The sequence below is a fragment of the Cottoperca gobio genome, unplaced genomic scaffold (genome assembly GCF_900634415.1).
Source record: "Cottoperca gobio unplaced genomic scaffold, fCotGob3.1 fCotGob3_205arrow_ctg1, whole genome shotgun sequence".
Lineage (NCBI taxonomy): Eukaryota > Metazoa > Chordata > Actinopteri > Perciformes > Bovichtidae > Cottoperca > Cottoperca gobio.
Genome location: NW_021166843.1, coordinates 21,013 through 45,942, shown reverse-complemented (window position 1 = coordinate 45,942; position 24,930 = coordinate 21,013). Strand labels below are relative to the sequence as shown.

At 40.3% G+C, this 24,930-nt stretch overlaps 4 protein-coding genes across 9 annotated transcripts; 2 read left to right on the top strand and 2 right to left on the bottom strand.

The window, feature by feature from the left end:
* Window positions 1-464: 464 nt before the first annotated feature.
* On the bottom strand, window positions 465-776 carry LOC115004871 (Ig lambda-1 chain C region). The gene has a single exon (XM_029426602.1). The coding sequence runs from the start codon at window positions 774-776 to the stop codon at window positions 465-467; it is 312 nt and encodes a 103-aa protein (XP_029282462.1).
* A 4,497-nt stretch (window positions 777-5,273) lies between these two features.
* On the top strand, window positions 5,274-8,111 carry LOC115004870 (excitatory amino acid transporter 5-like). Its single transcript, XM_029426601.1, has 3 exons — window positions 5,274-5,438; window positions 6,738-6,817; window positions 7,892-8,111. Exons 1-3 carry the CDS (start codon window positions 5,274-5,276, stop codon window positions 8,109-8,111), a joined length of 465 nt encoding a protein of 154 aa, XP_029282461.1.
* Window positions 8,112-10,157: 2,046 nt separating this feature from the next.
* Window positions 10,158-13,846, top strand: LOC115004869 (excitatory amino acid transporter 5-like). The gene is made up of 7 exons (XM_029426600.1): window positions 10,158-10,224; window positions 10,738-10,837; window positions 12,025-12,258; window positions 12,360-12,554; window positions 12,651-12,785; window positions 12,902-13,052; window positions 13,186-13,846. Exons 1-7 carry the CDS (start codon window positions 10,158-10,160, stop codon window positions 13,330-13,332), a joined length of 1,029 nt encoding a protein of 342 aa, XP_029282460.1. The 3' UTR covers window positions 13,333-13,846.
* Window positions 13,847-16,263: 2,417 nt separating this feature from the next.
* elavl1a (ELAV like RNA binding protein 1a) lies at window positions 16,264-24,691 on the bottom strand. Of its 6 annotated transcripts, none has more exons than XM_029426592.1 (8): window positions 24,582-24,681; window positions 23,736-23,806; window positions 22,705-22,764; window positions 20,586-20,778; window positions 19,983-20,086; window positions 19,278-19,440; window positions 18,948-19,191; window positions 16,264-17,884 (listed from the first exon to the last, which is right to left on the bottom strand). In XM_029426592.1, exons 3-8 carry the CDS (start codon window positions 22,738-22,740, stop codon window positions 17,560-17,562), a joined length of 1,065 nt encoding a protein of 354 aa, XP_029282452.1. In that variant the 5' UTR covers window positions 22,741-22,764; window positions 23,736-23,806; window positions 24,582-24,681; the 3' UTR covers window positions 16,264-17,559. The 6 variants fall into 6 exon arrangements, with proteins under 6 accessions (XP_029282452.1, XP_029282454.1, XP_029282451.1 ...); XM_029426594.1 differs by having other exon boundaries at window positions 20,586-20,766; XM_029426591.1 differs by lacking the exon at window positions 23,736-23,806 and having other exon boundaries at window positions 24,582-24,691.
* Window positions 24,692-24,930: the final 239 nt, after the last annotated feature.

The window sequence follows — 24,930 nt, the reverse complement described above, 5'->3', positions numbered from 1 at the left end:
CGTTAAATAAAATCATTCTTTAGATGTAATAACACCATATAATGTTATGTTCACATTTACTCTCAGCTGAAGAGTTGTTATTTTTTGCCTCTCTAAAGTTCACTTTATTATCAGAGTTTTTTATCCTGATAAAATCATTTATCATTTACTTTTATTTGCTACTATGTCACTTTAATCCCCAATTTTAAAAGCAGAAACTTTAATATTTACATGATGAATCCAAAGCTTTTCATTTTCCACAGGAGTATCAGTTGAGTTTATAAAAACATTTAATTTCTAACTATTCTTCATTAATAAAAAGACCAAAGACCTCATCATGTTATTTATCAGTGAAAGCTTTATTAGCAACATCATCATCAACATGACAGTTATTAAACGTTAAAACTCATATTGATGAGAGCAGCAGGTGTGTTCCTCCTGCTCCCCCCACACAGAGCTCCTGTCCTGGGCTTCAGCCGGCCCCTCTAGCCCTGACACTGGCTCCTGTGGAGGGACTGGGTCTCGCTGTGGCCTTGATGGAGGACCCTGCAGGTGTACAGCTCTCCTAACATCCAGCGCTCCTGGCTCAGGCTCAGGGTGCTGCTGCTGCTGTAGCGTCCGCTCTTCTCCTCCTCTGAGCTGCTCAGGACCCCGTCTGTCACCACTGTACCGTCCACATCCCAGCTCACCACGGCTCCCTGAGGAGAGTAGCCAGTCAGCAGGCAGGCCAGCGTGGCCGAGCCCCCAGAGAGCTGCTCAGAGGAGGGGGGAAGCAGAGAGACTGAGGGACTGACCATGGGGCCGGCTGGAGGGGAGAGCAGAGACACACAAGGAGCAGATTAACTTCCACTGCAGGACAGACAGCTGAACATGAGACAGTTATGATACGTGACAGAGTGAACACTACTGTGGATTAGCTGTGTGCAGGATACTGTGATCACACAGAGGAGAGGAGCTGAGACATGAGAGGAAATGAAGGTTCAACAAATAATACAAAATCATAAAACTTTAAAGTTTTGAATCTTCTTCTGTGGCACTCATGATAAATCACTAAGAACTATACAACAATATGAAACATGAAGTGAAGTAAATCTCATGAAAAAGCTTCACAATGATCATTAAATGAAATCTTCATATGGACTTTATACTGTCTGACAGTAAACAACTCATCCCTGCAATGATTTTCTTGTGGAAAAAGTGTAACATCTGTAAACAGTTAAAGACTTTGTCATCTGTGTGTTTCACTTTACAACCAAACTTTGTGAAACAAATATCTGATAAAAAAAGAAAAAGAAAATTCTGCATTTATTTCAGCATAACATTTTCTTAAATACTAAAATAATATTAAACTTTGTAAATAAATATCATCAGCCAAAATTAATAGAGATCAGAAAAATATTCACAACATTATCAAATATTATTTCTTGCTTTATCATATTCTGATGCTAACCTTAATTCATAATTTCTTTTTGTGTAAATAAAAATCTGTGGTACTTACAGTTAATGACGAGTTTGGTTCCTCCACCGAAAGGTCACCACAGTGATACAAACTCATTAAGTGGCCGTACAAAAACCTCCTGCACTGTGAACAAGCATCTATCCACTGAGAAAACTCTCTGCTGTCGCTAATAAAACATAAATATATATATTCTTTTGAATCTACAAAGTCTATTTAATAATATGGATTGAATTGATCAAATAAATGAAGATTATTTCCTTCATTTTGCTTCACTTTTCTACAGCTGGCAGAGAAACAACTCCAGTCTCTTTGTAACAAAGTCCTTTTCTTCACAGTTTTATATCAGTTGATACATGGTTAAATGAACAGGATGCTTTTAATAATTAGGATAAATAAAACTCATATTAAGCACAACTGCAATATGTTATATATCTACAGTAAACCCTGTAAGTAGATTAAAGTCAGACAGACACATCATACCAACACCAGTGAACACAAACTTATCCTTAAATCCTCAACTGCACTTCTGATATCAATATTTTCTTCCACTAAGATGATAGATGGTGTGAATCCAAGCAGTATTCCTCCTGATGTTGTGTCCCACGCTGCCTTCAGTCTGTGGAGAGCAGAGAAATCATTTCCATAGAGAGGAGGCTTTGCATCGTCAGCTGATCCTCCAGTGAACTGAGAAGGTTTATAGTCCTGTGAGTTCAACACTGCAGGACTCAGATCTGTCAGTCAACACAGCAGAAACCACAAGCACCATGACTCTCATCACCATCCTCATCTGGACGCTGGCCTGCTGCTGTTTTACAGGTTCATTCACTCAGCAACATTTCAGACATGATGTGCTGCCTTTTCTCTCCTTTATTTCTGCTGATAAATGAATGATTTGTTTTTGTCTGCAGGATGCAGCGGTCAGGTGACTGTGACTCAGCCTGCAGCAGTGACATCTACTCCAGGATCCTCTGTCTCTCTGTCCTGTAAAACCAGCCTATCTGTTTACAGATGGTCTGATGGCAATCAGGCTATGTTCTGGTATCAACAGAAATCTGGACAAACTCCAAAGCTTCTAATAAGATATGTGAGCACACGTCAATCAGGAACACCAGCTCGGTTTAGTGGCAGTGGAAGCAGCTCTGACTTCACTTTGACCATCAGTGGAGTTCAGACTGAAGATGCAGCAGTTTATTACTGTAAAAGTATTTACGTCATAAACAGAGCTGATGTGTTGACACAGTGATTTAGAGTCGTACAAAAACCTCCCTCAGTCAGATGCAGAGACACTGAGCTGTTACAGCAGGAACCGACTGCAGCTGCTGAAGAGGAAGAGACTCTGACACAGACCACTGAACACAGAGCTCACAGTAACCTCACCAAGCATTAACTACATATTCATAATTAATATATAGGCACTATAGCTTTCTGACTTTTTGTGTTCAGTTTAGCAAAAAAGCCTTTAAAAAAAACTTTAATGACTTTGAAATGTTATGTAATATCAGAAGAGCTGTTATATATTTCAACTATTTCCCTCCTGTCCCTCAATTGTGAAACTAATATTTGCATGTTTCAAGATGTATATTTCCACTGATAGAAGTCTCAGTCAAAGATATAAAACGATTCACTTTCAGAATATAAACAAATGACATTTACTGAAGTGCACATTCTCTGCTTCATTGTAGTTCCACTCCATTACATTTTAGAGGAATATATATTTGAAACCACAAGCACCATGACTCTCATCACTATCTATCACTCAGAAACAGACAACTACGCACTTTTCTGATCACCTGACTTTACCTTCAGCACCACAAGCAGGTTGATATTTTCATACCATTACATTTAGTTCAAATATTCATGTTGCCGTAAAGATCTATACTAATGATTTTTGTGATCCCCTGACTTCTTTCGTAGCGCCACCCAGAGGTAAAATGCACATATTCAGTGGATGATATACAAAAGTATACGCACACATTCATGGTTCCTGTTGCAGATTTGTGTGCTAATCTTCTGTAGGTTCCCCACTTTGAACAACCCCTTTCTCATTGTAATTTAACACCCTTTATTTCAAATATAAAATCTTTAATGATGTACAAGAGTTGGGGCTCCAAAATGGGGCAATGTAGGGCATTGCTTGTTCATCTTAAAACTAAATTAAGAATTATTTGTTTACGGTGATGGGAAAAGCAGAGGGGAAAAGTTCACAAAGAAACAGACTAGCTGCATCCCTTTTGAACCGTTCGTTGACCTTTCTGTGTGCATTGTTCAAGACCAGGATTAAATGTTATTGGATTGGTTACAGGTGACGTAGGCAGACATGGTTGGACCGGAGAGAGACAACTTTGGATTTGTTCTCTAGGTCAGCATGGACGCTGTGACGGCAGCAGACGAACGTCGATTTATGTTAAACAGTTATTTTGGCACTGTAGCTGATATTTGTTTTTTGCTTTAACTGTTCCTTTAACCCTTTAACACCTAAGCCAAAAAAGTCTCAACATTTTCGCCTGGACTTTTTTGCTTATTTTGACTATAAAAAAGGTCAGGAAATGTCCTGTGAGTAAGTGTTTTTGCCCATTTTCCAACAATACCTGGAACTTTCCATATCTGGCAGTCATTTACAATTCATTGCATGTTATGAGAGTGTAACAACAGTTTAAAGAACTTCATGAGAATGTGTTTGCACTCTGGGATGAGACACATGTGACATCAAATCTCTAAAAGGTCAAATCAAATGTATTTCCATATAGCTGTAGATAATATGAAAATCATTTAAAGGCTGCTTCTCTGGGCCAACAAGGCATTATTTGCTATTTAAAATGCCATGCGCTGACGTTAAGGCCTCTGAAGGACACGCCCTGATCCCTGAACACACGACACATCCTGACGTCATGGTAAGATCAAAGAACAAGTGTCCGGTGCTGAGCAGGACTGATGCTGGTGTCTTACCTTTGGATCCGCCCTCTGGTAATCCTGCCCTTACAGTGCGCCTCCTTATTCATAGTGAAATCAGAATTCATCATTATTATGTCCCTTATTTATAATTCCTTTCAATATATTTTGTCTTGTGAGTAATTATCAACTAATACGTTTTTTTCTTATGTTTAGTTTAGGGTTAGTGTTAGCCACTGCCAGTTACACGCTAACAAGCTAAAAAGAACACACAAACAGATAAAAGATGCTAACTACACTTACCATTCTGATACGTATGCTAGTCCACTATTTTGGTGCACAACAGACTCATCATCTAAGTCAGCCATGAATCTCTCGGATGTTAAACTAATTATTTATCATAGCAGAGTATCTTTTATGCCTGGAGGTGGAATAAACCTAAAGCAGGATTTAATGGAGTTTATAAAACATAATTGTTAGCAAAGGTTGGTGTTGCTGTGACCTTGTCCAGCTAAATGCAAGTCGCAGAGGTCAAAGTGCAAGCACTTGTTTCATGAACGGGATGACTTGGAGGCAGGTAGTAATAACTCCTAATGAGCTACAGTAATAACTTATAATGAGCTATGAATGTAGAAGCTAAACAGTGATGAGCCTCTTTAATAAGCCTCAGTGGCTGTGGAGGAGCTTCTGTTAGCATGGGATAGGGATAATCCTTTTAGGAAATGCTTCACCCGTAATCAGTTCGTCAACACTTCCTCTCTCTCAGTCTGGTTGAGCTCCTCAGTGTGAGAGGATCGACATTTGATCAGATCCACTGGCTGTCCTCCGCCTCGGATCCTGTGGGACACATACCGATCCACCTCAATCACTCAGGAGATTCGGATACCTGCAGTCACTCAGGGGGGAGGGGGGGGCTTGTTGGGATACGGGTCGAGCCTGAATAATGATGGCATGGTTGCACAAGTTTGTGAAGAAAATGCTATCGTTGAAAGTCAGGGCGTACGTGAAGGACTACTGCAAGAGGAACGGGCTGCTGACGCTCTCGGTCTTCGCTGTAGTGACGGGCTGCATGCTTGGATTTGCCCTCAGGTCGCTCAACCTGTCCACACAGGTAAGGATTGGAAAGCAAACAGGAGGCAATGTGACTGCGGACTCCTTTACCCATTACCTTGATAGAATGCGGTGTGATTTTTAACACTGTGCGCAAATCAACTCAACTTTCAGGATGGGCAGTAACAGCCCGTCTGTACTGCTCACGTCTGTACTTAAAGCCAGTTATGTAATAGCGAGCGTGAAAGCAGAACATCAGGTGTAACAGGGAAGCAAGGGTTTCCTAATCAATACTTTTAAATCAACATTGGATCACCTAAGCACTTGTATGTGTGAGGTGTAGCTTCGTTTTCAGCCGTTTTCACCCAGAAGGCTCTAAAAACCGACTGTACAATATTTGCTCAGCACCAGCAAACAGCAAACAGAGACATTTACTGGAGCATTTAGCGGCTGAAGAGATAAACACTTCCCTCCTTAGTTTGTCGAGACCAAAACAGAACTAAAAGAGAGAGAATATTGGACCTAAATTAATCAGGTGCTCAGAAAATGACTCAAAACTAATTATTGTTGCTTCTTAACTGCTGGATGTGTAAATAGCTCACACGTTTGAGATTTCAACTCAATGTTGTATTTACAGCTCGTTTTCGCTAATGGTCAAAAAAGAAAAATAATTGAATCATTTAAATGTCATATGTTTTCATTTCATGAGCAATTTCTCTCATTACATCAAGTAGAAATGTTTAAATGTCTGTTTAAAGGCTACATGTTTGGACATTACGTTATGTAAGATGCTCTAAATGGAGCAGGTAGCTTATGTGTTTTGGCCGGGACAATGATTAGTGTCAAGTATGCTCAACAATGTAACCTTGAGCTGAAAGCAGCACATAAAACACACAGCGTTGAAATCTGCTGAGCAAAGGCAGAATATGTCAGAATCAGAATCAGAATTTGGTTTATTGCCAAGCAGGTTTTCACATACAGAGAAATTGCTTTGGTGTGTAACGGTGCATACATAAACACAGGAGGAGAAATTAAAAATAAGAGCAAATGCAGAAATATTACTAAAAAGAAAACTTCTATAAAATACAAATAAAATAATGGTGTGCAAGAAATATAAATATAGAAAAAAAGAATGTACAGAATGTAATAAAGAAATATGTACAGTGTATCTTAATTAAAAGTGGAGGAGCTGTGAAACATTACATGTCATTACAAATTGCAGCACAGGGACACATTCACAGATGCTGGGACTTTTCTAAACTGTTGTTTTAGGCCTATTATTGAGCTACTGATCAGATCTTAACATACGAGTCCTTACTGTCCGAGAAGTGTTTGCTTCAGGTGTTTCTCTCTCACACAGGCTAGGATCTACTTCTCCTTCCCCGGAGAATTACTCATGAGGATGTTAAAGATGTTGATTCTGCCGCTCATCACCTCCAGGTAAGAAAAGTGCTCACCTGTGTGGGTCCAAACTCAGGTGTGCAGTGTTTTGAAGCTGTTGCATTAAACCTGTCGCACTCTATCTTACCCTGAAGTCAGAGAAGAATTATGAAAATGCGTCACCTCTCTGATGTAATAAGAGATACACATTCTTGTGCTATTGCAGCTGTAGAAGCATCAACCACACAAAACTTCCCATACATTATATTTGTATTCATTAGTATCCAATTTAGTGCAGATTGGTTTGTTGAACAATATTTGTATTAATAATGTTTGTATCTGAAGCTCAGTTCACGAAGAAGAGTATAAAGACTTTTCATGTAACATTCAAGGTCGCAGAGGTTAGTTAATTAAAAAATATATTTCTTTAGATGTAAGAAGTCTGGGTAAACCTGCTGGTTCATGCTGATTTTACCAAGAGAAATCCATAATCTAATCCACATCTAAATGAAAAAACCCCAAAGCAAAGAATATCTTCAAAGCATAATGCAGCAAAAATATAATTATCCTTTCCGTGAATTAAATAATAATAACTACCATCACAAGTCACTAAATCCCAACTTATTTTCTTAAAGGCACAATGAGTAGGACACAAACGTCAGAGTTGGCCTCTCCGCCGCGGCTCAACAGAGGTTACGGTGCTCTCGGGCGGGTGAAAGCCAACCCCAAATCCTGTCTCTTTTTGGAACAAGCTTTGCCGCATGGCGCTTCGCCTCGTATTTGCGTTTCTTCTTCGCTTGGTTGTAGCATTTTCGTAACTTCCTCTTGGATGCGTGCTTACGGACTGGCACCTGGTTGCTACCTTTTAATAGGGGTTAACGCCCAGAAACGTCCCGAACATGCTACTCGTTGGGCCTTAATATCAAGATCAAGGTTTAAAGATTCATTATATTGCCATTTCAACTTTTGTGACACTTTAACCAGCAATTTATCTGTGGACTTTCTATGCCAACAATACACACTAGCAGCAAATGCAATAATCAAGTCATTGTTTTTGTACATTGAAACAAATATATACAACTCTTTAAATTCATTCACCAGAGTTAATCAGACACCTTCTGTTTTCCCATCCAGTCTTATGTCCGGCCTGTCAGCCATGGACACGAAGGCAAGCGGTCGGCTGGGAGTCCTGACCATCACTTACTACCTGTGGACGACCTTCATCGCCGTCATCGTCGGCATCGTGCTGGTGCTCGTCATTCACCCGGGCACGGGCACTGAGAAAGATGGCCACCATGCAAGTACAGGCCCTGTTATGACCTCCGCTGACGCTTTGCTGGACCTCATCAGGTAAGAAATGAAAAACACAATCTCACTTTGACAAAGTGAACATTGTGATGGGAATGCTGTCATTCAAACATTTACTGACGTGCCTTCGAGCAAGGAGTCCCTACCCGCTCTAAATGCTGCTCTGTACCTAACCTCTGACATGGTTTTATGCTGAACAAAGGTTTACAGCCATGCTAGCGACTCTGTGAGGATGCAATTAGGCACAGCAATGCTTTGAAGCTAATGCTAAGTGAAAACTTTAACCTGCTGGTGGAGCAAGAGGGAAAATCAGGGGATCACCAAAGTCATTGAGAGTCATTCTCTGGGTATCTTGAATGTGTGTACCAAGTTTCATGGCAATCCATCAAACAGGTGTTGTGATATTTCAGTCTGGACCAAAGTGGTGGACCTACAGGCTGACCTGCTGTTAGCATGGCTAAAAACTTAATATCCTCTCTTCTAAGATGTTCTTCTTCTTTAGCATCTCATGAGAGCAGCTTGAAGGACTATACCGATCCTACCAAAGTAAACAAACAACCAAGTCAGGCTTTCCTGGTAAACGTTTGTTTCTAAGCAGATTTCCGATTAGAAACATTGAGAAGACATGGTGACAAACTCGGGGGTCTCTGCTAGAAAATATTACTCATCCCCCTCTTGGGTGGGATTTTTCGACCCCATCTCCTTAGTGTTGATTTCCAGGATAAGGATTTGCTGTGTAATACCATTTAACACCTGAGGAAAATCGGTACAGAGCAATTAAATGTAGTACAGATCCAGTTCTGACGCTGTGCTTCCTCGGGAACAGGAAGCACACTAATCACAAAATATCAAGGGCTCAGTTTGAATCACAGGAGCTGATATAACAGCTGTCACAACAAAACAATGGGAACTCCGAAATCATGTTAAGCGTCCTAATAAAATTGACTTTCTTCTAACATTTAGTAAATCAGCATTTGAATCAATCATTACACATGATAACACCGACCAGAATCTGAATCTACACCTTTTTGTCAGCACGAGGAGACATGTCAGCATTCAATTCAATTCAAAAGAAGGACAAAGATGTCCTTGTAAGACAGTTGCAGTGTAACTCTTACGCAGCAGGTCGGCTAAGAATAGGGAGACACTTAATTGTGTTTATCTGTTAAGCCTTCACTTTCTCAGAAGTTCCTTGCGCAACGTTACGCTTTGTAAGATAGAGACTGCAGTCTGGTGTGTGAGCTCAGGCTTACTGCAGGTCCATTAATGTCGGAGATCTACTAATGCCTCTTCTTAACCCTGATTATTATTAGTGAGCTGTGGCTGTTGTGTCTCTGCTGTTGTAAACCAAAGGTCAGGTGTACATTTCAGTCTTCTTAAGTGTTTGACGAGCTTGCCGAATGCGTTCAGTGTCATTGACGTATGTTGTATTTATACAGTCCCCGTACATACCAATGCACGTTTCACCATGTGAAGGTTTCCTTTCTCTGTGTTGTTGTCCACATGTGTCCCAAGGAGTTAACTTTCTTCCTATTCTTGTGATGCGTGTAAAATAGCAAAAAATATCCAATTTAGGAAGAGAGGCTATTAATAATTCCACTGGATTGGCTTTCATTAGAGACATGTATTTATCTCTAATTCCCTGTTTGATAAGTATATTTTGTCATATTTTAAGAAGTAGGCTCCTTGTTTTCACCACCAATTCATCGCGTGTACATTTCCGTACAGACATGATTTGATATATTTGTCTGTGTCTCGTCTTTTATAGGAACATGATCCCGTCAAATCTAATTGAAGCAACTTTTCAGCAAGTAAGTGGACAAAAGGAGGAAACTCACAATGGATTGTACAACACTGTTCATTCATTCAATTTTCACACGTATTAACACATTTCCGTGGTCGTTCTCTCGTACTCCAGTACCGAACGGACCTGGTACCTATTGTACAGAGTTCTGATGGAAAAGAATCTCAGGCCAACTATGTGTATGTCATGCCCGACTACCACAACCCTCAGCTTGGCCACCCAGTCTTTCTGGAGATCACCCCTGCTCCTGACATCAAGTATAAAATTGTGCCCAGTACCAGCAAGGGCATGAACGTACTGGGGATTGTCATCTTCTCGGCCACCATGGGTAAAACAAAACCTGATAATCCTTATGGTACTGTTGTCAGCCTCTATAAAGGGTTTGTAAATTGTAACGAATGCTTTATATATTGGTTATAAGCCTTTATTACATTAATTAGATTATAAGCAATACAACCTTTGGGTTGCCAGGTTGGAAAAAAAGCCCTCTGGCTGGTGTTTATCCAACATGACACTTTTGGGCTCTTTAGTTCATCAAGAAGATGAACTGCAATGGAGATTCTTGTCGATAACAAGCTCATTTGATTATTATAAAGCAATGAACTTCAACCCTGTATTGAGCAGTGGTGGAAGAGTAGAAGCACAGAAGTATTATCAGCTAAATGTACTTAATTCACTAACGTTGTTAATTGCAGATATGATTACCAGCAAATGGGACTTTTCACAAACTGATTTATCTGATCTATAATTAGTCATTTATTTATTAACCATGAATAATGTAATTATAAACCCTTCATCAGGGGTGACGTGCAAAACAGTAGTAATTACAAACTGCAAACTCACATGTGAATTTACCGTCTGTTCTCAGGTCTGCTGCTGGGGAAGATGGGAGAACGTGGAGCGCCGTTGGTCAACGTGTGCCAGTGCATCAACGAGTGCGTCATGAAGATTATCAACGCTGCCATGTGGTGAGATTGTGCTCGCCCACACCCACAAACAAACATTCAAAAATAGAAAATAGTGTCATACACAAACTGTACTTTAACAACAAGAAGACATACTCATGCCAGATTACATCTAAAAATAAATCTCACACAGCAGCTCAGGGAAAAGTCAAGTGCCCTTGCTGCTTCTCACGGGAGATGGATTACATTTGAATGAATTGGACCAAACAGACATAGTGCTGAACATTACACACACGTGGGATTTTTGAACATCCCCTTCGTTAATCTGCTGCTATAACAGCCTCCACGCTTCCGTATCCTGACTGCAGGGATGTTCTTCCATTCAGTCCCAAGAGTATTAGCAATGCCGGGCACTGATACTGCAGGATAAGGCCAGATCAGGCTCACAGTCAGCAAAAGGTGTTAAATGGGGCTGAGGTCAGGCCAGTCAAGGTCCTCCACACCAAACTCAGGAAAAATGTTCTTAATGGACCTGGTTTTGTGCACATGCTCCTACATAATACGTGTTGAAAAGCAGGGTGTCATATCTTGTGCTATAGACTGTATATAAGAAGAGGACGTAGCCACCGTGACATCACCCAATGGTTTGTGGACGATGGTTTTGAAGCCTCAAGTTTAACATTTTTGCCGTTCGCCATCTTGGTTTTTTGGAACCAGAAGTGACAGTAGAGGAGCGGAGCAAAGTACAACCAAACGCGGAACAAGACATTTGTGTGCAACAAAAATATTACGATTAACTTTCATGAACTGAAAACACTGTGAAAGGTTTAAAGTTCTAAGACGACAACATGGACAACATTGTGGTAGCGACTTGTCAATCACAAGGTAGCCACGCCTGAAGCATACCCTGCTTTTATCTAAATGATATCATAATATACAAAACGAAAATCTCGCTGTATTGAAGAAGACTGAAAACTAGCGATTGAGACCATAAACTCATTTGTAAAATGTTTTCTGAGATAATAAGTCAATTGAGAAGTCTGGTAATTCTCTTATAGACTTTTATACAATCTAACGTCTTCTTGCAACCAGTGAAGTCGCCCCCTGCTGGCCATTTAAAAGAAAGCAGGTTTAAGGCCCTTCCTCATTGGCTTCACTTTTCATACCCGGCGGTTGCTGCTTTTGCTCTTACATTATAAGTGTGAAAGTGTCAGTGTGCAATAAAGAATTTTCTTCTCTCCTCCACGCAGGTACTTCCCCTTCGGCATTGTGTTTCTTGTGGCAGGGAAGATCCTGGACATGCACGACCCGGCCCACCTGGGAGAGAAGCTGGGCATGTACTTCATCACGGTCCTCTCTGGTTTGTTTGTGCACGGCCTCATCCTGCTGCCTCTCTTCTACTACTTTTTCACTCGCAAAAACCCCTTCCCCTACATCAGAGGGCTGCTGCAGGCTCTCGTCATTGCCCTGGCCACATCATCAAGGTAAGGTTGACATTCTCTCTTGTTATTCTTAACATTACGTACCGTACGCTCTAGTTGGTCATGTTGACCCGACCGTTTCCTCTTGTTCTCTCCCTCTACAGCTCAGCCACTTTGCCCATCACCATGAAGTGTCTCTTGGAGAACTGTGGAGTGGACCGGCAGATCGCTCGCTTCGTGCTGCCAGTTGGAGCTACCATCAACATGGATGGGACCGCCCTGTACGAGGCAGTGGCGGCCATCTTTATCGCTCAGGTCAACGAGTATGACTTGGACTTTGGCCAGCTGGTCACTATTAGGTGAGAAGACACACTGAGCTCATTATCCTCATATAATACGTTATTTGTGTTGAGAACTAATTTGTTTTAAATCTCTAACACCTCTTGTGTTAACAGTATAACGGCAACAGCAGCGAGCATCGGGGCAGCTGGGATACCTCAAGCCGGTCTGGTTACAATGGTGATTGTCTTGACCTCTGTGGGGTTGCCGCCTGCTGACATCTCGCTGATTGTTGCCATTGATTGGGTCCTGTGAGTCCAAAACTAGTGGTTTTTTAACTAATAAAATTAATATACATAGACCATAAGAGCGTCTTATAGAGGCTGATGGGGCAATATGTCAATTATCTGTGTCCTCTGATTCTCAGTGATCGGTTTCGGACGATGATCAATGTTCTTGGTGATGCCTTAGCTGCTGGGATTATGGCTCATTTATGTAGGAAGGACTTTGAGAAAGCAGAAACTACTCCTGCACCTACTGCCACTCCTGACGCCAATAACGGAGGAGGCCCCAACCGGGTAAGAGGACCATTTCTATTTGTTGAGGTTAAAGCGCACGTGTTATTGAAATCTTGAGTATTTTTCTATAGTGTTAAATGTAAGAAACCTGTTACCATGTTAACTAACTGAACTGTTGGTGACTTCTCCTCAGAGAGACACCGTAATCTCATTTGGTAATCAGAGCGTGGCGATGTCTGACGCTCCTCTGATCACGCACCGCTGCGATTATGTGTTTGAGGTGGATGGAGAAAATGTGCTGGAGAGACCTGTGGCCTGCTACAACCTCTGCCACGTCTGAGACACTTTTTACAGGACGGAGAGCAGGGGACACTGCCTTCTGTAGGGACTAATTAACCTCTTCGGATCGAAGGGACCGTCATCTGAGGCCCGAAATAAATCCAGTTGGTTAAAATCCAGTCAGGTTTCTGTTCTAAATGAAGTATATTGTGGCGTCAGGGTTTAGCGGCTTAAATGGATTTTGCCTGTGCCATGCCGAAAACAAAAACCTTCGTTACTTGATATACTGCACGTTTCCATTCAGTTTAGACTGTGGGGAAATGCAACTTTCACAATTAATCTAAAACATTGACTACACCAGTAGACATGCATTAGATGGAGATTAGCGGTAACGGTTAGACATTCACAGTAGGCCTGTTCTAGATTGATCAAGGTTTTGAGCTGCCTTAACATGATCTCAGTTTCGACAATAATTCTGAGAACCTGAAAGACTTGAAAGTAAACAAAAACTGACAATGAGCAAATGTGTTTTGATGAAGTGAACCTTTGTTAGACGTGGTATTTATATTCATAGATATTAAAGCAACATTATCCTGGTAAGATCATGTGTTTTTATACCTACGCTTTGAATTTTGTGTTTTTTTTTTTAATAAAAAGCTGCTGTACTTGAAGTTCTGGAAATGAGTTTTATTTTAGACTTCATTCTGCCAACATGTTTTTAGACCTTTATAAGGGCCTGTTATGCATTAGATCCATGGCAGAGTGTGTGTGTGTGTGTCAGATATTTAGTATAATTGCTGTAGAGTCTAAATTGAGAGCTACTACCAGAGAAATGGTTTTAAACGTCCAGCTTTGTTATATTAACACAAAATTGAACAAATCTACTGCAAAAAAAGAAAAAACCAAGCCTATAAATTGCCAGTCTTGGAGGTTCAGTGCCCTGCTCGTGTGCCCACGTGTGAGCTCCAGTACAGTCTGGTCCCGAGGTTCTGTAGTTCTTCAGGGTGTTTAAGAGGAGAGGTTGACAGGTATGTTTTCCATCATAAAGATGGCATCAACCTGTCTAAAATTAAAATGTTATATTCTTATACAGTGAGGGCAAGGCAGCTACGCCTCCTTACTAAATCACATGAAGAGGAACGTACGTGCACTTAACAGCCACAGAAAGAGCTGCAGACAATCTGCTCAGTGTTGTCGGTCGTCAGTAACAGTAAATATGGTGCCAGAGAAAAGAAATGCAGACGTGTCTCCCCCATCTGGTCTCAGAAGGTAATGACATGTGATCAGCTGAAGGTCAGTTCACATTACAAGATGTGCTCACAGATTTCATTTGTACTTGTTGGCATGCTGATAAGTAAAATAGGAAATATATTCATCCTACAACAACAATGCTGAGTTATGCAACATGCAAAACATTAAAATAAAAGTCCAACTGTGCATACATTTCGCATTGTCAAGAAAATCACTAACAGCAATTCACAATAAGCTTCTTAAGACTTTTAATTGTTTCAATTCTGAAAAGCCACCATGTTTTTTTTATTGAAATGATCCAATGTTAGAAGACATTTAATGGACTTCAACTTAGTGTCCTTCAAAACCAAGAAAATAAAAAGAATCCATTAAAAACACTCCAAGTAACAAGTATGACCACATACATTGTCAAATAAATATCTGCACCTCCTCTGATGTAAAATACATCATTCCCACTTATAAATTAAGGCGGAATGCAGTTTATTCTGACTGCCCATAAAACAAATTTGCTTGCATCATTCATGCAATTTCAACTAGACTGCTGAAAAAACTAAGCAGTAACATAAAACGTCAGTAGAAAATAGAAATTATACAAAAGAAAAAACAGTCCAAGACTACAACAACTTTCTATTACTTGCTTTGAGCAAGTCACGAAATATTGCACAAAGTTAAGGATCGTGACACAAAAATAACATGAAAATATTAACTCAAAAAAAGCACTTTTCAGAAGGAAATCTGAAGGTTGTAATGGGAATACTCCTTTCAGAGGGGGCACGCACATTAAAGAGGCATTTAATGAAGCGTCAGGGGAATTATGCTGAAAAACAAAAAGATGTTTTAAAAGCGAATGCTAAAAACGTGTGAGCAGGTATCGTTCCCTAAAATGACTTGATATATTGTAACCGTCACCGAGTGGTTCCCGTTTCATGGGCGGTCAGGTTAAATCAAGAACAATTACAGTACCGGTGATAAGGGTTCACCTTTAAACTCCCCCCCCCGTGGAGAACAAGACGATCTAAAACCAAATTCATCACTATTAAAAGATGAGCGTGATATGTCAATGGTCTATCCTAATGGATGATATAATAAGTGTTTCACTGAGTAAACAAAGCCTCACTATTTAAAGTAATCCCAACTAGACAAAGATCAGCGCAATGGATTTGGGTCTAAAAGCCTAAATCTTCAAGTTAACACTAAACTTATTTGCCTTGTTAAATATCTTAAGTGAAGCCAGATTTGTTGCATCTGAAAGTAAAAAATCGCCAGGAATAAAAAATAATAATAAGTCGATTTACTGAGTCTGTCGTTCAACTCACAACGGCTGAAAAGACAAATGTACCAAAAGTGCAGACGCACAGCTTCAACTGGCTGGTTAAGTTACTCTTCAGTGGTTCAAATGTATCCGGGAATCTTATAAAAGTTGCTTCTTGAAATGTCTTCAGGACCTTCAAGTGTCTGTGCACAGGTTAAATACTTGTTTCTATTACAACTAACATTGGTCCATATATTGTTTATCTTCTAAAAATGTTAACATGTCCCAGACGTTTAAAAGCCTCCGGTGGAAACACTTTTCGTAACAGCCCGTTTTGGCTTGATCAGGGAGATTTTATCAACACTGCAGGTTTGGTACAAGAAAAACAAGAAAAACAAAACTCCAAACCAAATCTTTAAAAAAGAAGAAAAAAAAAAGAAAAGAGAGAAAAAAAAAGGTAAATAAAAAAAAGAAACAAACCAAACAAAACTTTCGGCAAAAAGAAATAAAATTTAATGGTTTATGCTCAAAGTGAAACAACCAAAACAAAAGAAAGCAAATCTAAAATGAAATAATTAACAAAGGCCATTCATTTCTCTCCAAACTTGAGATAAACACTTGTTAAAACAAGTTTGTAACTTACATTGTAACAAATAGAAATCTTTGCCTTTAGAAAGAAAAAAAGATTTCAAACAAAAAGAAAACAAATTAAATTGAAATAAAAGAAAAAACTAAACAGAACGACATACTGAGCCAAAGGGATGTTGCTCTCAGTCGGCGTCAGATATAACCTTAGTACCTTTTCTAAAAACTAAACAAAAGAAACAAAAGAAGGTATAAATTTACCTTAAATCTGCTCAGAAAACTTTTCTTCTGCGGTAATCAAATCTCTCCCTGCCTTTGGTCCATCTTAATTTCCTACTCATTGACTGGGGTTCATATTCAACAGGACTCTCCTGAAATACAACTTAGAATAAAAAGACACTTAACACAGGGATAACAAAGCAAAAACATGTCCCTCCAAAGTTAGCCATGTTTAAAATTGTTAACCTGGTAGGATGAGTAAGTCATAGATTAACATCAAAAAGACTGATTCATAGCAACTGAAAGCAGATTGGTTAAAAGTGCTTTGCTCTTAGATTGACTCGAGACAGTGAGTAGTATTGTAGGTCTGTGTGTCCACTGGATGATAATTTAAGGCTTCTATTTCTACTTATGACGAGGATCCAGAACAGAGCACTGCTTTTCCAAAACGAAACAACCACTGGCTACGAGCAAAATAATGTTCCTCACATTTTGTTTTAGACTAAATCATCCACAGACATGTCAACACCTGGAGAACAATTTGCAGGGCTTTCCTTAATGCTCCGCATTTTTTTTTTTTTTTTTTTTTTGTGCACTGTTCGGAAAGATTTGCGTGCCTCCTTTATCTAGCCCCCACAGATATACATGCAACACATACGGACAGTATTTTAGCTTTTTTAGATAATTTTCAAAAAGTTATCTTGGGGGGAAATCATGGGATTGTGCCCTCTCCATCCCCTCACTAAACATTAAAACTACCGAGTGTCCTCAAGCCCTAAGCATGAGTATATAAAGATGAAAAAACAAAACAAAAAACAGAACTCTCTTTTAGACAAGTACAAAGGTGCAGAAGAGTGAACATCGTTTAACTCGGAATACACTAAAACCCAAACAGATGTGCCAGACTTTGAAAACTCGTACTTCTGCCCTCTGGCGCAGGTCATTTCCATCTCTCCTCTACACCCGATTGTCCAGCTCTCTTTACTTGTGGCCCTTGCTGGTCTTAAAGGACACTTGCAGCATCTTGTCTCCAAGCCGGTAGCCGTTCAGGCTGGCGATGGCCATGGCCGCCTCTTCGTAGTTCGACATGGTGACGAAGCCGAAGCCCTTGCACTTGTTGGTGTTGAAGTCTCGGATCACCTTGACGTTGGTGACGGCGCCAAAGGGGCCGAACATCTGCCAGAGGATGCTCTCGTCGGCGTCCTGGCCCAGGTTGTAGATGAAGATGCACCAGCCGGAGTTGGAGTTTCCAGGAACACTGACACTTCCCACACCGCTCATGTGATCAACGCCCATGGGGGAGAACCTGGAAATGACAAATGTTTAGAGTTCTTGTGGACTCACCAAAGTGAAAGTCTGTTACAACCACAACCATTTCTATAATATTATAATGAACTATTTGCAAATAATGATTATTTTCTTGATTAATTGGGGGGGGAGTGCCCATCACAATTTCCTAAAGCCCAAGTTGACATACTCAAATGTCTGGTTTTGACCAAGCAATAGTCAAAACAAAGATATTCTGTATTCTCTAAGACTCCTCCATCAAAAACAAAGCAGTGTGGTTTCTGATTCGATCAGTACATCATACATCAATCATACATCAATCATACATCAATCATACATCAATCATACATCAATCATACATCAATCATACATCAATCATACATTGTGAACAACAAAACAGTGTTGAAATCGGCAGGAGGAGAGGAGAGCTGCTCGACGTTAGAGTTCAGCTGCTATCCACCGATGAATGGAGGTTCCCATGAGTTGCACCGCGGTGCATTCAGGCTCAGTAAAAATTTATATCAGGGCGAAAGTAAATTATACCGTTATTTGTCAGCGTATTCTTGTAAAATGTAGTTTTTGGCGGGAAACTTTAATAAATACAGTTGTTTATGAGATGGTTTCACGGCTATATTGAACAGATATTAGAGGGAATAATTACCTAACAAAAACCAGTATGCAAACTGTAATAATGCCCCATTTGTGTAAATTAATTTATTTTACTCTTAACAATTAAAACAAGTTTAATAAAAACAGACATTATCAAGAACATGAAGTGCATCTTTCTTTCCACAAATGTTTCTCATTTCTAGTGAACTGAAAAACTTGTCAAACAAAAAACAACACAATCCTGCTCTATGACGCGTGTCCTCGTGTTACGTTTACTGACCATGTGGATAAATGAGGGTTAAGACAAGCCGTCGCCTCAGCTGTCACCGGTCTAAGAGTAGCAACAATAAAACAGAGCAATGGCAGCGATAACGTACTGGTGCTGACAAGAGCCAGTAATTCATTGACTAATTACTTGCTTTGAAACTATTTGTGGCTTAATGTTCAGGTGTACACAAACGTTCACAACTCACCTGAAGCGCTGTGCCTGGTGGTGCACGGGCCCTCCGAAGCGTCGGGACTGGTTGTGGTAGAGCTGAGAGATGATCTGCGTGTTCTTCACCTGGTTTGGGTTGGCAGCAAACTTCACTGTGATTGGCTCAGCGGCTCCGGGTGGTTTTTGGCCATTCAGGCTTTTAACGGCCTCCTCTGCCTCTGCCCGCTTGTCAAACCGGATGAACGCCACTCCGCGGGACGCGCCTGGGTGTGAGAGAGCAGCTGTTGACAGCACATTCTGATATAAGCGGGATAACCAGGCGGTATGTTACTGAAGAGAATTTTTGATAAGTAAGTAAGTCATTCACCTGTCGTACCCGTTGCCTGGTCAACAAGTACACGAGAGTTAATGATGTGTCCAAAACGCGAGAACATGTCCTCCACATCTTTCTGGGTCATGGCCTTTGGCAGGCCGCTGATATACAGGTTGGCATCCTTTATGGTATCAGAGCTGGGCCGTGCGTATGAAACCTAGCAACAGGAAGCAACAATTTCCCCGATTAAAACTCTACTGATACACATGTACAAAACAAAGTAATAAAAAAAACTATTAAAAGTACAATGCGTACTTAAATCTAATAAACTTGACATTTTATCATTTGTCGTGGGTTTAAATGGGCAATTATCTTTATTTTATAAGGAACAATCATCAACTCATTCATCTGAAAGGTTTTGTTTTTAAATAAAATGATCTTGTATGTGGTTTTTAGGTTTCAAGTCTTCAGTCTGAGCAAAAATGAGAAGCATAAAAACATTACAGCAACAAAAGAAATGGTACTTTTTAGAAATTAAATACATTGAATTTGACAGAATGTGTCAAATAAAAGAAGTAAAAATTAAAGTAAAAACTTAACAGACATGTCAGATAGGGCAGTAAGTGAGCTGTAAAAGCAGTATCACTTCCTCGGGCTGACATGTACTAGCTAGTTAGCGGACAGCACAGGAGCCACAGGAGAGTTATATGACATGACATCTTTGGTTTGAGAATTGTAGAACACCTTATTGCACGTTACCTTGATAGTTTTGGACTGTAGCCTTAGTCCATTCAGTGTACTGATAGCTCTGTCTGCATCACTAGGGTTAAGATAGTTAACAAATCCGTACCCTAAACTGTGGCCTAGAGAAAAAAAAAGGAAAACAATAAAATAAAACAAAAAAATGTTGTATAGTTAAAAAAAATCTGCAAACAAATAAATATTTAAAAACAAAAACAAATCTTAACATTGCATGCTAGTCTAAATAAACAAACAAACAAAGAGACTGTCTACAGGACTGCTTGGAATAAATAAAACAAGTCTATGGTGGTGAAAAACTGAGCAAACTACTACCCAACTCAAACAGGAAATTCATTTGGGATATCTTTCAAATAAAAATTACAATATAAAAATCACTGAGGACAGAGGAGCCAGAAAACAGGCCTTTGGAAGATATCCTGCCAATAAAGGTCGTTTGAAATTGAGCGATAGGCCAAACCTTTCTTTATGTCATAAAGCTGAACCACCACTGCCATATTCAGAGGTTGTAACACAAATTCATTGCCATTTAAAACAAATTCTTGTGTTTATAAGTGTCCATCTGGGCTGTCACAGGTCTTATCACTTCAGAGAGCAGCATACCTGCGACTTTGTCTCGAATCAGCTTGGCAGACTCCACCTCCCCGATGCTGCTGAAGAGGCTCCGCAGCTCGTCCTGCGTCATGCTCTGAGGCAGGTAGTTCACTATCAGGTTGGTCTTGGAGTCCTTCCCCTCGTCCCCTCCCATGTGGTCTTCATAACCGTTTGACATGTCATACACCTCCTGCAGGTCGGCCAGGTGGGACGGAAAACACAAAGCACGGTAAGTACGCAGCGTACGCAAAACTAGAGCTCAAACCATTAACTGGCTCATTGATCAACAGAAAATGTACAGGTCCCTGCCACGATTTGATCATTTCTGTCTTGTATACGATAGCAATTTTAAGGAATCTTTGAATTTGTGTTGCTGTTGGTTCAAATAAAACAATTCAAATTATGTCACGCCGGCTCTAGGATCCTATAGCGGCCATTTTTACTACATTTCAAGATTTCATAGATAAAACAGTTATTAAATGAATTGATAGAAATCATTCAGCAGATTCATCTATAATGATAATCATCATTAGTTGGAGCACTACACAGGTCTTGAAATGTGTTGCTGCAGAAACAAACTGATTCTAAGAGGAAAATCAACATTTAATAATAAAAGATAGAAATTAAATTGTTTTTCCCCAACTCTAGGAACGATTATGTTTGTGGTTAATCTCTCAAGCATTAAACAAATACATGAAAAGTACATATAATTATCATTCGACCTGAGAAACCAGGGACTCAATTTAGTTCATGCACAAAAAAAGTCTCTTCTGCAGGAATGGTACAAATAAAATGTTCCGTAAATCCTGCTACTTTTGGTCGAAAAGGGACACGAGTATCCATGCCGGGGTTTCCGCCAGTGTCTCGCTAGCCGTCGGTTTGCCGGCCCTACATTGACTCCCGGATTAAAGTGAAACCGGGTTTAGCCCCTAAACTGGCAACAACAACAATTCAGACTCACTTAAAGTGGGCTGACCTTTAAGGTGGACCAGCTATTTCAATAGCAGCGACATGCCCCACTGCCAAATTATCGGGCTTTAACTGCTTTTCTGGCAGAAAACCCTGAATGTCGTGTAATTACAGTTTTTAACAAGAGCAGAAAACCAGGCGTTAAAAGCTTTAACGGCCACACAATGGTTACTAATTATATTACACAAGCATGTGACTGGATCTTAGCTGCAAATCTGTCTCAAAGTCGCGGTTTACACTAAGCCAACCGGAAATGTACAATAGAAAGTCAAGCACAAGTTTTACATTTGCTAAGTAGATAATTAACTCTTTTCAAACACAGATGATCTCAGTCACAGTCTCGTCTGATCACGTGACTTCAAAACACTTTTTAAAAGGTAGTTTCTGCTGTCTGTTCAGCAGAGCGTGTCCTGGTGGACACATTTGCTGGTGGCTGAAATGGGATCAGGCCTGAAAATGAAAGCCAATATAGCGATCAACCTGACAGAGGTCCATTCATGCAAGAGAAGGGCTGCGATTGTGTATTCTGGTGGGTTAGATACACTGCCCGAGAGGATGAATGAGAGTCCTGTATTAAACCAGTAAACATGGGCAAAGCTGGTGGGAGCTGGCATCAGTGTGTTTTTGGTTTCTCCTGATTTTGTCTCATTTCAAATCATCAGTTCCAGCAAAATAACAGATCACCGTCGTAAAATCCTTTACACACACACACATTGATAACAAGGCACCGTCCAATTCTCAGCAGTGAAGTGAAACTTTATTGTGAATCTCTACATTTCCTGCAGACAAATGTCCTGCTACCGTATACCAGGATTTAAGCATTCGATTAGATTATTATCCATCTATCTTTCCTAAATTTCCCTCGGGATGAATAAAGTATCTATCTATTGGTCAACTACTCGAACACCAGAAACATCTGATCACCGACATTCAGTGGATAATGGGTCTGTGCGATAAAACAAATCTCAAACATTCCCATGATAAAATGCCTTGAATTTGGATTTTTAAATAATTGGATATTATAAACCATGAATAACCTTCTGGGTTCTGTTCTAAGCAGATTATTGTAATAGTTATACATCATTTTCTATATTGATTAATACAAAGAAAGAACATTGCGGTAACATTTTTGGACATATCATCCCGGTCACATACTCACTTTCAAGTACTTAATGTGTCCTCGACGAACTGCCATGAAGACACTTCACTGCTCCTGAGGCTGAAGACAAAAGCAAACATCAACACGGCAGTGAGCAAACCTCCGACACCATGACATTAAAAGAAGAAACCGCCTGCTTGTTTGGATAAACACAACATCACCAGAAATGGTTGGCAACTCCTTGATGGCCCAGGTGGAAAGGTCCAACAAAAAGCTTGGGCAGACATCCCAGAGATAACTATTATGTAGCTTTAAAGGCTCTTCGGGTTGAATCAAGCATTTCATTTCTGTTTTACGTGGCAACAAGTTTGGTGCCGATAAATGACTAATTACTTTTTTGTTTTATCCATTTGTATTATTGCATGCTTGAATCATTTCCTGGATGTTGGGGCGTGCACAGGGCTTGAAAACATGTCATTTACCATGTCGCTGCAGGTATGAGCCATATCTTTTGGTACCTGCTTCTGCATTGTATCAGCTAACTTGTGCATCATGAAATTAGTCGGCACATGACCAGGGGGCTAATGAGGGCTTGTATGATCTGCAATATTGACTTTTCTGGATTGGAGCTTTAGCCAGTTCAGGTTTATAATAATAATTTTAAAAAAGGTGGTCAGCCTAATAGGATTCAAATGGGATAAAACAGGACATACACAGGAGATTGACAGTCACACTGCCAGCAATGCAAAAGCAGGGGACATCCACCTTTTTATTTCCTGTGTACAGTTAACCAATTTTAAAGCTGTTATAGCTGTTGCTGAACCACAGTGTGATCGTGGTTCACATAAAGGGTGGGAACTTCCCCAGTGACATAAAACCTTGATTGTCAGAGTGAGGAAAAAATAGACATTGTTGTATCTTCACAAGCAGGGCTCATTTTAAGAGAATAAAAATAAATAAATGTCTCTATGCACCCAATGGATTAACCCAGACGACAAGGCAGTATATTTATGTCCTATGCATTATTACATTTAAAGTAATAAACCCCAGTCTTAATTGAAAACTAGCCTAGTATGCAAGTTGTTTCGTACCCAGTGGAAAGAGGCGTGTCAGACAGGAGCTGTGGCATGAGGGTTAGGTCGGAATTTGAACGTACAGCAGTCTGCAAAGCATAATGGAAATATCAGCTAGTGTTTCACAACTTGACCTGCTTTCTTTGAAAGAGCAAGCTTACTCTAGCACGTGTAGTAACCTTAGACTAGACAGCAGCTGACGCTGTCAGAAAACCTGCTGATATGTCTTCAGCGCTGCAAACCAGCGACATTAACGTCACAGCTTGGGCCATTAAGGATGTCTGACATTACAATGACTCAACATAAATAGCTTAACATCATCTCCTGCAGGCACAAACTGCATTTTAATAGTGCACTACTGTTTATTTATTTGTATATTTTTATTACGGCTCAAAAAGCACAAGAAATTCACGAGTTGATCTGCAACTCGGAAACGTGCAGAGGCCTGATTAGCATTAGCAAAACCATCCAGCTGCACGCTCACTCCGGTGAGAAGGGTAAACATGTGTCCAAGCAGGTCCGACAACAACACGACTCAATATTACCTTTCTGCACTAGCTTGCATATAGATGAACCCACTCCCAATATGGAGCTTAAGAGGGTAGTTTACGTGGCAGTCGCTTGCCGGTTAGCTAACGTAAAGCACCGTGCCATTATTTTGGAGAGCGTCGGATGAATGCATTTCTGTCCCCGCGCCTAAACCCCAGCGGCCTGCTAACAGGCCACGGAGGCTAACGTTAGCTAACCATCGGCCCTGAGAGCGGCATGGCAGTCATTCGCATTTGGCTAACCTACACACATCGAAATATCAATGCATACAGCTGAGAAGCGCCGGGAAACATTTCACATCATTTTAAGCATTACCAGCTTTTTGGGGGGGTAGTTGTTGTTTCTGCTCTCTTCTTCTATTATGTCCTTTCTTTGCGACGTTCACTTCCCTCCAAGTCAGCCTCACGTAGTGCAGAAGAAACCGAGGAAGGAAGGAGCTACGTGACAAAGCCCACCACGCCCACTCACGTCCAGCCACGCCTCTGCAGAAGAAGCGACAGCGTGGTCAACAACATCCATAGACTGGAGTAAAGATGTATATAGAGAATAAACGATGTGTTGCTGTAATATATTCAGAGTTCATTCAGAAATATATACTACCAATCACACCAGAATAATAATATTAGATGAAATTGCACAGATCCTTTTCAGTGTGTAATACATT

Excerpts from the sequence above, each read along its gene's own strand:
- LOC115004871 (XM_029426602.1), bottom strand. The coding sequence starts at position 776 with ATGGTCAGTCCCTCAGTCTCTCTGCTTCCCCCCTCCTCTGAGCAGCTC.
- LOC115004870 (XM_029426601.1), top strand. The coding sequence starts at position 5,274 with ATGGCATGGTTGCACAAGTTTGTGAAGAAAATGCTATCGTTGAAAGTC. Across the intron at positions 5,439-6,737 it reads CGCTCAACCTGTCCACACAG|GCTAGGATCTACTTCTCCTT; the intron begins GTAAGGATTGGA and ends TCTCTCACACAG. Across the intron at positions 6,818-7,891 it reads CTGCCGCTCATCACCTCCAG|TCTTATGTCCGGCCTGTCAG; the intron begins GTAAGAAAAGTG and ends TTTCCCATCCAG.
- LOC115004869 (XM_029426600.1), top strand. The coding sequence starts at position 10,158 with ATGAACGTACTGGGGATTGTCATCTTCTCGGCCACCATGGGTAAAACA. Across the intron at positions 10,225-10,737 it reads AAAACCTGATAATCCTTATG|GTCTGCTGCTGGGGAAGATG; the intron begins GTACTGTTGTCA and ends GTCTGTTCTCAG. Across the intron at positions 13,053-13,185 it reads ACGGAGGAGGCCCCAACCGG|AGAGACACCGTAATCTCATT; the intron begins GTAAGAGGACCA and ends ACTTCTCCTCAG.
- elavl1a (XM_029426591.1), bottom strand. The coding sequence starts at position 22,740 with ATGGCAGTTCGTCGAGGACACATTAAGTACTTGAAA. Across the intron at positions 20,779-22,704 it reads GACACATTAAGTACTTGAAA|GCCGACCTGCAGGAGGTGTA; the intron begins GTGAGTATGTGA and ends CCGTCCCACCTG. Across the intron at positions 20,087-20,585 it reads GATTCGAGACAAAGTCGCAG|GCCACAGTTTAGGGTACGGA; the intron begins GTATGCTGCTCT and ends TTTTTTCTCTAG.